This window comes from Carettochelys insculpta, chromosome 7, assembly GCF_033958435.1.
Source record: "Carettochelys insculpta isolate YL-2023 chromosome 7, ASM3395843v1, whole genome shotgun sequence".
Lineage (NCBI taxonomy): Eukaryota > Metazoa > Chordata > Testudines > Carettochelyidae > Carettochelys > Carettochelys insculpta.
The window spans coordinates 7,589,759-7,602,851 of record NC_134143.1 but is presented as its reverse complement, the minus strand read 5'-3'; the positions used below and the strand labels follow the sequence as shown (position 1 = coordinate 7,602,851).

The 13,093-nt window shown below is 45.3% G+C and overlaps 1 protein-coding gene across 7 annotated transcripts in view; it reads left to right on the top strand.

Annotated features, from left to right (window-relative positions):
- The window catches only part of ZFAND4 (zinc finger AN1-type containing 4), a 49,594-nt gene that overhangs the window by 21,763 nt on the left and 14,738 nt on the right, over positions 1-13,093 (top strand). For all 7 annotated transcript variants that reach the window (XM_074999877.1, XM_074999875.1, XM_074999876.1 and 4 more), the window contains 3 exons: positions 3,262-3,409; positions 4,193-5,374; positions 5,953-6,007. In XM_074999877.1, the coding sequence (XP_074855978.1) occupies positions 3,262-3,409; positions 4,193-5,374; positions 5,953-6,007 (1,385 nt within the window). The remainder of the gene's footprint in view (positions 1-3,261; positions 3,410-4,192; positions 5,375-5,952; positions 6,008-13,093) is intronic.

Genomic DNA, 13,093 nt, shown 5'->3' with positions numbered 1-13,093 from the left:
CGTAGAGCGTAACACGTCTACTGCAAAATACCTGTTTTTTACTTTCTACCCTCACTTCCATTAGACATGCTTTTGTTACCGTTTTATGAGTCTGTCAACAAAAACTGTATGACAAAATATTGCTGAAAGTAATTAAACACCAGATCTGAATTTCGGGCATGTGTTCAGTACTTAAGTTCACTTGGAAAACAACATAACATCACTGGCCATCACATACAGCCCCCCGGCTAAAACCTCTCCAATGCATCATCAGTGATCTACACCCCATCCCGGACAATGATCATTCACTCTGAGACCTTGGGAGGCAGGCCAGTCCTCATCTACAGACAGCCCGCCAGCCTGAAACAAATTCTCACCAGCAACTATAGACCACACCACAGTAACTCTAAACCTGGAGCCAATCCAAGCAACAGACCTTGGTGCCAACTCTGCTCACATATCTACACCAGTGGCATCATCACAGGACCTAACCACATTAACTATAGCATCAAGGACTCATTCACCTGCGCATCTTTTAATATAAGATATTCCATCATGTGCCAGCAATGCCCTACTGTAGTATACATTGGCCAAACTGGACAGTCTGTGTAAAAGAATAAGTGGACAGAAATCAGATATCGGGAATGACAACATTTAAAAACCTGTAGGAGAGCACTTCGTAACAGATTTAAAAGTAGCCATCCTGCAATAAAAAAAAAAAAAACTTCAAAAGCAGATTCCAAAGAGAAACTGCAAATGTGCAATTCATTTGCAAATTTGACACCATCAACCAAGGGTTGAACAGAGACTGGGAGTGGCTGGCCAAATTACAAAAGCAGTTTCTCTGCTCTTGATGTTTACACTTCCACATGAGCCACTGATAATGGGCCACATCCTCACTGACTAAACTGACCTTGTCAAGTCTGGCCTTCCTCTTAACTGGGACTCCCTCCTTTTCATGAGCCTATAAATTTAGCTCCTCCTCTGGAATCCCGACTCATGCATCTGACGAAGCGGGTCTTTACCCATGAAAGTTTATGCTCCAAAATATCTGCTGGTCTATAATGTGCCACAAGACTTGTTTTTGAACATACAGACTAACAAGGCTACCTCTCTGATACTTGTAACCATACAGCAGAATCTCCTCCCTTGGTCCACATTGAGGATATCTACACTGGGACAGAAGAGTGGGTTTCAGCAGGTTGTGACTCTTCATATATCTTACAGGGCATGATTTGTATGAAACATTACACAATGTTTGAGAGTGTTGAATATGGGGTCCGAGGGTGCTGATTCAGGATACTACTTTTCTCTGACCCTTGACTCTGATGTAGTGTGTTTCGGGACCACCTTCTTCCATTTTTTACATATGGAGTCTTGGTGGTGTGTGGCTCCAGCATGTCCATATCCTGTTATTGGCCTTTTCCACTTTGCCTGAGAATGGGAGCAGAGCTTAGTCATTGCCACTTCCAGAGCTGGAGCAGCTGATTGCTACTTGGAGCTGGTTTGGATTTGTGGCCTCTCCTTCTGGACCATTTTATCTCACCCTACAGTAAAGACAGGCCTCAGCACCTGTTGAAAAGTGAACTGATAAAGTGAAGAGGAAAGTTGCTTAAGTCCTGGTGTAAATAGTGCACATTCCTGGGCCCTGTAGGGTTTGAATAAGCCCCCAATCCTACTTCAGATAAGGGTGAGTTTTACAGCATGGAAGTCAAAAAGACTGATGCTTAGAAGGACCCAGTCCCCTTGAAATCCATTTATTCAAGCACTTAGATACTTGGAGAGGGGAAGTACCTAAAACTATCTGTCATAATTTGTGGCTTTAGAAACACTTTCCTCTTTATAAAAAACGTCCTTCCTTCCTGGTGGGCGGTGAGAGTCCTAGTCAAACAGGAAGCCTTACTACAGGAAAAGCAGTAAGAGGCATGCTGTCAGTCGCACAAAGTAAAATAGAGGCAGAGGCTAGGAATATCTCCATTCTTTTGTTGTGGTTATTGTAGGTGGTGCTTACAACAGTAGTAGGTGAAAAACAGACAGACAGAATCAACTTTAGTTGTATGAAAAGCTGTGAGTCTGGATGTGCTCTTGAATGTAGAGTTCTTAAATAACAAAAAGCATTTGTTTTCCTTATCCACAGTGGCTCAGTTTTTAATGAGGAAATACATGACTGTTACACATATTCTAATTTAGGATTTGCCATCCTGTTTGTCCAAGAACTGCTCTTGATCTTTGCCCAGAGAATCAGCACAAACACTAATTCTTCTTTTAAGTAGAGCCAACTGCCTCTGACAACCATGGGAGATGCCAGCTTTAATTTGTGGTCATATGGCTGAGATCTGGCTTGTAGTAATTACATCTGTTTGACCTGTGATTTCCTTCTGGCTATTAGTTCTTTTCATGTCTCTTGAAGAGGAAAATATTTCTGTTCTACTCGATAAGATATATGTAGGACTCAAACTCTATAAGGTTTTTTAATGCTCTCATGGTTTCATAGTTAAATGTTGGAGGTGTATTAATAGAATAATATTTGCTGAAGGAAAAAAACCGGATATAAGATTTAAAAAATATTGAGGTCCATTTTCTACTTCCATTCTGTATATTTTACCAGGTGGTGTAATGTTACATTATTTCCAATGATCCATTCCATTGAATGGCAGGCTGTGTTAGATGTATTTTGTCTTGTTACATGTAGCAGTATTGGAGAGTTTCCTTTTTCCAAATGAATTTTTTTTAAACTGATCCTATTTAAAAAAAATAAAAAATAAAAAGCAAAAACAGAACTTCAAATGCACATGGATGACCTCTCCATTTTTATTTTTCTTGAAAACTCCTGTGAGGGTGGATTGAAAAAAGTTTGGACTTCCCTTTCTATACCAGTGTCTGGTTAATGAGAATACTGGTCAGCTTGTTGTCTGAGTTACAATTTACAGCTTTGGTCTGTCAGCCCAAGACTCTAATGAGTTTGGGTGCTGACTTTTTAAGGAAAGCATGCAGGGAACTTAAAGGGACTTCAGACAATACAATAATTTTGGAGTAACTTGCTAATATTCTCACTTCATCATTACCTTCTCATGGTATGAATATTCCATTTAGAAATTCTTGTTTTCTGCTGAGAACACTTATTTTTGAAATCCTTTCATACAGTTCATATAATGCTTGTGAACAGATGGACTCTAGGTTTTGACTTTCTAGTTATATGTATAGTACAGTGATACGTTATGGCTAAGTCCCTTGATTTTAGAGTGTGAAAACACACAAACTCCGTTTTGTTTCTCATTTCAGTGGTGGTTCAGTTTATAATTTATACCCAGATGATGACGAAGAAACAGAGGCATCTCCTTCTGGCCAACAAATTATCGAGAACTCGATTACTATGAATAAAATGAAGCTGCTCAAGGCAAAGATGGAGAACATGAATTTAAGTAGAAAGGTGAGGCTGTGATCTCAGAACCCTCACAATAAAATTAGTCTTCTTCCCAGAGCAAGTCTTTTTAGAGAGCTGACTGGTGTTCATTTTGTTAAGTGGCAGGCTGACATGCAAGTGGTTTCCTTTTTCCAAATGAATTTAATATCTTAATCTTGATGCATTGCTTCAGCAGTCAGAGAATTCAGTGCTGTGTCATGAATAGTTTTCTTTTCAATGCTTCGCTAGCATAAGGCCAGTTAATACTTAACTGTGCTGTTTTGTATTAATGCAATGTTATTTGTAAGTACAGCCAATAAGTAAGTGGTGTCGGTCCTGGGGTATGAGCAACACGAGGAGAGCAAGGGAATATCTTTTACTGAGCCGTCTTCTGTTGGTGGATTGGTCATACTTTCGAGCTACACAGATTGTGTAGCTTGAAAACTTGTTCCTTCTACCATCAGATATTAATCCAATCAGAGAGAGACCTCGCCCTGTTTCCTTAATCAGCCATCACAGTCATTAGCCACTGAAATGTAGTGATACCTTTTTAATTTGAGTATGAACAAGAGTGAAGCAGTAGCTGGGTTCTGTTTCCAGAAGAATTTAAGTAAGTCACTTTAGTCTCTGTGCAGGGTCCCCTGTCTGTGAACTGAGGACAGTAATACCACCGTTATCTTCCATGCAGGGAGTCTCTTGCTGTGTGCATGTACAGCCCTTCACAGTGGGGACCCAATCTCAGATGGGTTCTCTGCATGCTACTGGAATACAAATAATCTTTTTTTTTTCCCCCCCCCCCATCTGAAATAGCCTAAGAAGACTGTCAAGGTGAAACCTCGTCCTCCAATGCTTCCTCGACCGTCTAGTGGTTCAACAGCAGCTGCACGTCACCGGTTTTTAAGAGTACTCCCTCACATTGGACAGTCTTGTCTACCTCCTCCTGGGAATTCATATCCTTCTGAGTCTTCCCAGAATGCACTTTCAGCTTTGGCTACTTTGGCCACTGCTGGTAGAACAATGTCATCCATTACTAGTGACTTCCTTAAGGAAGATGACAACTGGGAGAGCACTTCCCATTCTGAGTCAGTTAATAGCATTCGACTACCACCGAAAATATCCCGTGTCGAACTAGAAAATACAAAACTACCTACAAACAGCTTCCTTACCCCTGTCCCATCGCTGTCTAATAATTCTGAAAAAGCTTTAGAAAATGTGACATCCACAAATGAGGAAGATCCTGTCTTGTATCCACATCTAGCAAACGTAGAGCTGTGCACAGCAGAAGAAAACCTTCTACCTGAAACAGATGCATTTGGTTTATTAGCAGAAGCAAAGACTTCTGAGCAGTACAGTGACTTATATGGAATAGGGAAGGTAAACCCAGAGCTTGGACTCTCTGATGGGGATGAGGAGTCTAAGGCAATAGAGCAACATAGCAAACCCATTACAAAAATCCTGAGTGCTGCAACAGTTGAGGCTGGATTTCTCAACACTCGTGAACTAAGTCCCCCGAAGAACACGCTCTTATCACCTCTTCGGTATTCAGCCCAAATGGCACATCACAGTTCTCTGAAACCACAGCCACAACCCAAATGCTTTGAGGTTGGTAACTTGAGACCTGCTGCCTCCCCAAATCTGCTCCGATCTTTGGAGGTTCGCAACCTAGCAGAATCCTCTTTTCCAAGGACTACGAGATTTCGTGGTGTGAAGGTGGACGCTCCTGGCAAAAGACCCGACATTATTTCTAAAATGGAGGCTAGGGACATCACAGAGGTGGCAAACAAGGCATCCAAAGAACCTGTGGGTTCTGTAAATAACTTAGAATTTCTAGCTTCGCTGGCCCGAAGCACCAGCAGGGAAAGTTTACAGAATTCCTGCGGGACGGGCAGGTTTCGGACTTCTGGTATTGCACTACCTACGAACCTCCAGTGTTTTCAGGAAGAAAGCTTTAGGAAAGCCTCTCCCACAGACGATGCTGCTGAATACTTCTTAGTAAGTACCAATATGTCCTGAACATTTGGGGTTTTCCTACATTCTCTAGTAAAGACTCCCTCTCTTTCAAGCTGGGGGACTGTAAAGCTCATCTAATTCCATCAGTCGTTCAAAACAGTTTTCTAGGTTTTCTTGGCACCTTGATTGATTGCGTGTTTAGCTACTGGGGTTTTAGAGGCAATATTCCTACAGATGTGCAGTAATGTTAAAGTACATTAGGTTCAGAATGTAAATCCCATTAATACTTGTAATTCTGCTGGCTAAATACTGTAGGTATATAAACATTGTGTGGCTTTTGCTCTTCATTAATGGTCTGTCCTGTAGTTGACACTGTATATGTGCCTAAGCACAGATGTTTTTAATGTGCTGTATGAAGTATGGAAAGAATATTACATAAGTCATTTTAAACTAGTTTTGTTCCATGTCAACTTGAACTTCAGTTACAGAATACTCCTATAGCTCTCTTACATGTATTGGTTGATGCAACACAAACTTCAGGCAAGGTGATACAAAACTGCTTAATCTTTTATTTGTCTTCCATCCGTAAGTGATTTCATGCAAAACATTCTTATTTCTAGTCTGCCCAGGGGCTTGGACTGAATGGAAATGTTGCAGCTACAGGGAGAAGAGTAGGTAAGTAAAATGAGTTTACTTAAAGAGCTGAAATTGACTGTTTCTTGCTCTTTCTGTGTTTGATAGAAGACTTTATTACCCCTTTGTAGGTATGAAGCTTTGAAATGCTTTTTCTGCGTCAGATTTTTATAAAAAGGATATTAAACCTGAATGTTTTACCTTGAGCTTTCACGCATAGATGTCATTCTGGCCTGGGTTGGAATCTGGGACCAGGAAAGTATCCTGGCTCTGTCACTGCCCTGCTGATTGACTTTGGGCAAGCCACGTCCCCCTCAGTGCCTCAGTTTCCCTGTCTGTAAATGGGGGGGTGATGATGCTGCCCTTGTTTTTGAAATCAGTATTAATCAGTGCTGTATAGGAGTGTGGAGGTAGTGGTGGAGCTGTGTTTGATTGGATGCAGAGGGAGTGCACAACTCTCACAGTCAATGTTGTGTGCAGTACGCACACAGCTTGCGTCAGGTAACCTTTCTTTTTTGTGTGTCTCACTTTAGTAATAGCAATAGCAAAAAAACCAAACAACCCTGTGGATGGAAACCAGCATAACCTGGCAACTCTCCAAGTGGGCAGCAGTAAACAGCATGCCTTGCAGGCCACATGTAAAACCCCAGTGCATCACGTGTGGGTCGGGCACATGACACGCCATCCCCATAAATACATCATCATCTTCGAGTGATTGCTCCTGTGCATTCGAAACTGGGTGTGCGTTGGAATGTGCCAGAAGGCTTTTTGGTCTTGCCCAGGGGTCAGCAGCCTGTGGCTCTGGAGACGTCTGCAGCTCTTTAAGGAGCTAGTTGCAGCTCTGAATGCTGCTGTCTCCTCTTGCAGGTCCAAAGGCTTCTGCCGCTTAAACAAAAAAGCTAAATTCAATTGCCTGCCATTGAACCAACTGAACTTAGTTCTGTTGGTTTAAGCTTCAGCAGCTTCCAGAGACGCTCAGCAGCCAGTTGCGTGGGGGGGGATGCTAAACCTGCTGTAGAACTGTGGAAAGGGGCAGCTGAACCTGCCCCTGCTGGAGCCGCGCAGCCTGCTGAGAAGGCGCCAGGGCACAGCAGAGGAGCTGTGTGCATTGATGTGAGTTAAGTCGGGGCAGAGGGGAGAGGTTGGGGCTCAGAGAGGCTAAGCTTGGGGACGGGGGTAACTTAACTTTCTAACTCACACAAATCATTGTGTGCATGCCCTTCTTAAAATAGGGGTGACAAAGTATGGTTTGATGTTATTTATTAGGGACTGTCTCATACACATGCACTGCGGATCCTGAAGGATTGATTTTTTTTTTTTGGGTAACTGAATTTGAAAAAATGGCTGTTCTCGCTCTTTCAGTTGCAGACCCCTGCCCTGTCCGGTAGCCGTGGGGTTGGAGTGGCATCCCCTGACATGGTGTCAGTATGGCGACCAATATATGCCCTGCCCGTCCTGCCCCTCCTCAGTTTCTTCTCCCCTGGCTGTCTGTTGCTAGAGCTCCCTTCCTTGTGGTTACTTTTTAGCTGGTAGCCTTTGTTTATATTGCAAGTAGTTCATAGTGATTAGTTGATAGTGATTACTTGTTGAGAGAGTCGGCTCAATAAAAGGGTTCACAATCTAAGGGATTCGAGGGCCACCTCATGCTCATTGGGTCTTCACGCTCCAGGAACCCAAAACAGACATTTTGCCCCTTGGCCTCCCACTAGACAATTCCCCCCAGCAATAGCGAGATCATAGGAGGAGGAGGAACCATGCTGGCAGGCGGTGCCCTAACCAGCAGAGCCAGGGGCAGGGTCACAACAAGCCTTTGCCAGGGCCAAAGTGGGCATTTTGATGACACGGTGGAGAGCAGCATGTTGATCCCCTATGTGGTTCCATCACACCCCTTGTTTTCCTTCCACCTGTCCCCTTTCTACCCTGCCTGGAGCACTATAACTTCAGACCGGTGGGTTCTGTGGATAGTAGAAAGGGGATACGTGATCCAATTTTCTTCATGTACCCCTTCCTACCCCCCTTTCACATCTTCAGGGACCCCTCTCACAAGAGTCTGCTAAGGCAGGAGGTACAACCCTCCTTCAGCGGGGGGGGCTATAGAGGAGGTCTCCATCAGTTTCAGGGGCAGGAGTTTTAGTCCTGGAATTTCCTAATTCTGAAATCAAAGCGGGGCCTGAGGCCTATTCCGGATTTATGAGAGCTGAACAAGTTTGTAAAAAAGATGAGGTTTTATATGATATCTTTGAGTCTCATCATCCCAATGCGGGAACTAGGGGATTGGTTTGACACCCCCCTGGCCCCGCCAAGATTTCTTTGATTTGTGGAAGACAAAGGGATGTTATCAGTTCAGTCCTTCTGTTTTGGTCTGTCCTCTGCCCTGAGGGTCTTTATCAAATGCATGGCAGTGGTGGTGACCTTCCTGCACAGGTGCAGGGTACAACTGTTCCTGTACCTGGACGACTGGCTGGTCAGAGGGCAGTCCTGGAACAAGTGCAACGGTTTGTGCAGCTGATCTGACGAAACGTTTGTCAGTTTTGGCCTCCTGGTCGATGAGGCAAAGTCTATTCTGGTTCCCACTCGGAGAACGGAGTTTGTGGGTCCCCTCTTGGATGCAGTGTGCGCCAGGGCCTTCCTGCCAGACTGCAGGTTTGAGGCCATGGTGTTGACTATCCACATCATTATCAACGGCCAGGTGCTGCATGAGGTTGTTGGGTCACATGGTGGCTTTCATGTTCATAGTTCAGCACGCCAAGCTCCAGATGCGCCCTCTTCAGCTGTGGCTCGCCTCAGTGTACCATCCTGTCAGAGGCAGTATAGCTCTATTGGTGATGTTGCCGTCGCAAATTTTAATTTTAATTTTAATCCTGAACTAGTGGCCAGATGTACAAACAGTCTGTGTGGGAGTTCCCTTCAAACCGCCCCCAACCCTCTCTCACCCTGGTAACGGATGCCTCAGACCTGGGCTGGGGAGGTGCATTTGGGGGATTGCCACACTTAGACCTTGTGGGACAGAGCAGATCTCCAGCTCCACATAAACGTCTGGGAGCTCAGAGCCATCAGGCTGACGTGAGGTTTATCAGAACAATTTATCAGGATGCTGCATGTCAGTGGGCACAGAGAACAAGACAGCAGTATACTATATAAACAGAGGAGGGTGCACGCTCCCCTCCCCTGTGTCAGGAGGCCCTCAGGCTCTTGGAGTTTTGCAGAGGGATATGATGTTGACTGCAGGCCCATTATCTTCCAGGAGTCCCAAACTCATTAGTAGATCGTCTCAGCAGGTCCATCATGGACCATGAGTGATCATTACACCCAGATGTGCTGCACTTAATTTTCCAAAAGTGGGGGTGTCCACAAGTGGACCTGTTCACTGCGCCACCTCAATGTGAAGTGCTGGATGTTTTGTTCTTACCAGAACTGGAGTCCAGGATCCTAGGCAGATGCGTTCAGCATTCCCTGGTCAGAGCTACTGCTCTGTGCTTTCCCTCGGATTCTGCTCGTCCACAAGGTCCTCCTCAAGATTCAGTCAGATCAGGCATCTGTCATTCTGGTGGCCCAAGGATGGGTCAGGCAGCATTGCTACTCCATTCTGGACGTGTCAGTGTGCAACCCAGTGATTCTTCGGTTATGGCCAGACCTGTTGTCACAGGAGGAGGAGCAGATGAAGCGCCATGGTTGATGGCCATGGAGTTCTCGTGCTCGGACCTCGTGAGGGAGGTGCTGCTGAACAGTAGGAAACCTTCCATAGGGGTGTCCTGTGTGGCCAAGTGGAAAAGGTTTTCCACTTGGGGATCTCAGAAAGGGTTGTCCCCGTTGCAGGCTTCAATACACCTGGTCTTGGACTACTTATGGCATTTAAGTCAAGAGGGCCTGTCCTTATCCTCCTCCAAAGTTCATTCAGCAGCCATCTGAGCCTCTCACCTTGCCCCTGGATATCCTCAGCTTTTTCAGATCCTGTGGTTAAAAGGTTTATGCTCATTTGCTGGAAAAATGAGGACAAAAAAAAAACAGGACTCTGTTCTGCTCTGGATATGGTCTGAAGAAGTGGGTCTGTCCCATGAAAGCTCACGTAATAAACTATTTTGCTAGTCTTTAAAGTGCTACTTGACTGCTTTTTGTTTTGATAGTGTATAGACTAGCACGGCTTACTCTCTGTTACTATCTAGCTCTGGTGGGAGTAGGAGTGCTAGCGCATTCCTCGTCCAGAAGGAGTGGAAAGCTCTGCTCCCGGACCATAGCTGTCAAATTGGCAGCCAGCTCCACAGTGTCCATTCTGGACTTGGTGGGCATACCACGAGAACGAGGGGCAGCTAATTCACCCTCCGTCCCAGGCTCTGTCATTGGGGTTGGCAGTGGGAGGTCCTCAGGTACCGCAGCTGGCACCATCAGCTTTGCCTGGGAGCTCCTCGGTGGGATGGTTTGCCAGAGCAGCTGTATCCTATGGCAGTGTCCTCACTGTCTTCACCCTATTGTCCTCAGTGGCACCATCAGTCACCTGAGCACTGATCTCCTTGGTGCCCTTATTGTCAGCTCCAGTGGTTTTGACACCTTTTCCCTCAGTGCCATCCACCATGGCGCCGCCCCATACCAGCAACAGTGCAGTCCGTTGGGTTCCTGTTAGCATCTTTGTCTTCCTGGATAGTGACTTGTATTAAGAAAAACAACAAGCTAGCAGGGGTTCTCCCCCACTTCCTCCCATCAGGGCTCATTGTACAAGGGTGGAGGCCTCTTCCATGGCATTCCTAGTCCATGCCCCTATTCAGGAAAGCTATAGGGCTGCCACCTGATCTTCCATTTATACATTTTCAGGCCATTACACAATTATGCAGTATGCTTGGAAGGACGCTGCAGTGGGCAGGGCTGTACAATGGTCATTCCGGGACTCGAACCCCACCTCCTAACGTCAGCTTGCATTCACCTATGTGGGAATGCACGTGAACAGTTGCTCGAAGAAGAAAAGACAGTTACTTCCATAACTGGTGTTCTTCTAAATGTATTGTTCGTGTCCCTGCCAAACCCCTCCTGCCTTTTGCCAGCTATTTTGACAGTGAGGAGAAGGAACTGAGTGGGGGGTGGGTTGGGCGGTGCCTATACTGGGCACCATATGAGTGGTGTTCCAGAGGGCGCCACTCCGACCCAAATGCTGCTGGCTCGGGGAAGAATTTTGCAGCAATTGGGCATGCACTTACAGTGGAATGTACGGGAACAACACCCCTCGAAGGACATTAGTTATATAGGTAAGTAACTGTCTTTGCGTGACCCACCAAAGGGTAACCCTGGTAGGCTATATGCTGGAGGTTGCTGGCGGCTGCTCCAAACCTACATACAAGTCCAAGGAACTCTCATACGGTAGCAATGACTCTCGTTTGGGAGTTAAAAAATGAGCCTAGCATGGGTGACTCTTCCTCTTGTGCTTCACGCCCTTCAGATGTCTTTTACAGGCTTTTCCTCCACCCAGCATGACTTTGAACAAAACAATGAGCAATACAATGTAAGGTCTTAAGATATCTTTGTGATGAGTCACCTGGGAGATCTTGTTCCTCTAAAGGAGATAATAGACTTGCACAGTTAAGTGCTGATGACCAGTGGGCAGAGGCAGTGGACACTGTCTTCTACTGTTGCTGGCATAGTTAGTCCAAAGCTGCATTAACATCCAACTGTCTCCTTTCTGGCACTCTCCAGTCCAAAGTATGTGTGCATTATAATCATACTCAATTGGGTGAAGGAAGCTATTACTTATGTAGCCCGTTCAAAAAATTGAATTGGGGTTGAGTAATTTTGTGGGACTTGGTGCTGTTTTCTTCCCTCCCCCCCATGGTTGTGTACAGCTCATAAGAGTAAGTAGAATATTAAGACTTCTCCATTTGGACTTAACATGCTTCTATAGTGCTTGCACTGTTAGAGCTTCCTTATGCTTTTCTGTGGTGCCACTCTTGGTGCTGTTATCTTTGCCAGAACAATGTATTTGACTGGAGCAGTCTTACAACTAATAAAAATCGGATTTTCTTTCTCTGTGGGTGTGATATGGAAGTAGGGCTGCTTCTAAGGGGTGTGGGCCCTGGGTCCTATGATCACCTTGTGTTACACTCTCCAGGTAATCCCCAGTGCTGCTCTGAGCTCTGCAGACTGTCCTGTCCATAAGACTGTTGGGGCCGTTGCCGCGGGGTTTCGATATCATGGGGTCTGGGGTGGCCTTCGTTAACTGTCTTAGAGACCGGATGGCTCTGTATGGAAGTTTTTGTACATGTGGGTCATGTAACTCTGTGAGCATGTCAGCTGGTTGTTACTCTTGAAACATCCATCATAAGAGCTATGTGTACTGTACAGTAACCTCCAGGTATTATTGGTTTCCAAGTCACTTGACTTGCATTATCTGTCTTTTTTAATTCTGCAGACAATCTTGTTTGCAAACTGTGGGGTGTATTTAACACAATGTTCTCCTTCTCGTGCATTCAAGCATTATGAGTGGTTCAAAGTGGCAGCATTTGAATAATCAAATAATGTGCAGTTGAATGCACTTGGAAGATTGGCTGTAAGCAGCCTTATCAGGGACCGCTAGTGCCAAATTTATTACTGGGCATTGATTTTTGGAATATTGGTAGAAGAGCAGGTGACCCAAACTTACAGGCAGTATAAAGCATGGGGTGAACTAAATTCACAGGCAGTACAAACTAGCAACACTGTTTTAAAAGGAGAGGGTCTAGCTTGATGCACATTATGCCAGTGGTTTTCAGCCTGTGATCTGTGGTCCTCTGGAAGTCTGCAGACTGCCTCAAATGTTGAAAGATGCCTGCACCTCCATCTAAAATGTTGTAGGGGGTCTGCAGATGAAAAATGTTGACAACTACTGTTATGCCAACCAACAGCATGTCTTGCAAAACAGCTGCAGGCATCTGAGAAAAGGCTAGTGTTACCCTGTGCAGAGCCTCAGGAAATTTCTTAGGAAAGCAGTTGCTAAGGGTCGTCTGCAGTGTGGTGTACTGCAGGCTTCACTCTTCCATGACTGATGCTACAGGAGATTTGTCAGCCAGGACAGTCACCTTGGAAAGAGCAAGGCGGGAGTGAAAACAGTTCCCAAACTGCATTCTGCAAATTACTGGTGGGTGGTCCATGGCGGGCTGGCTACTCACT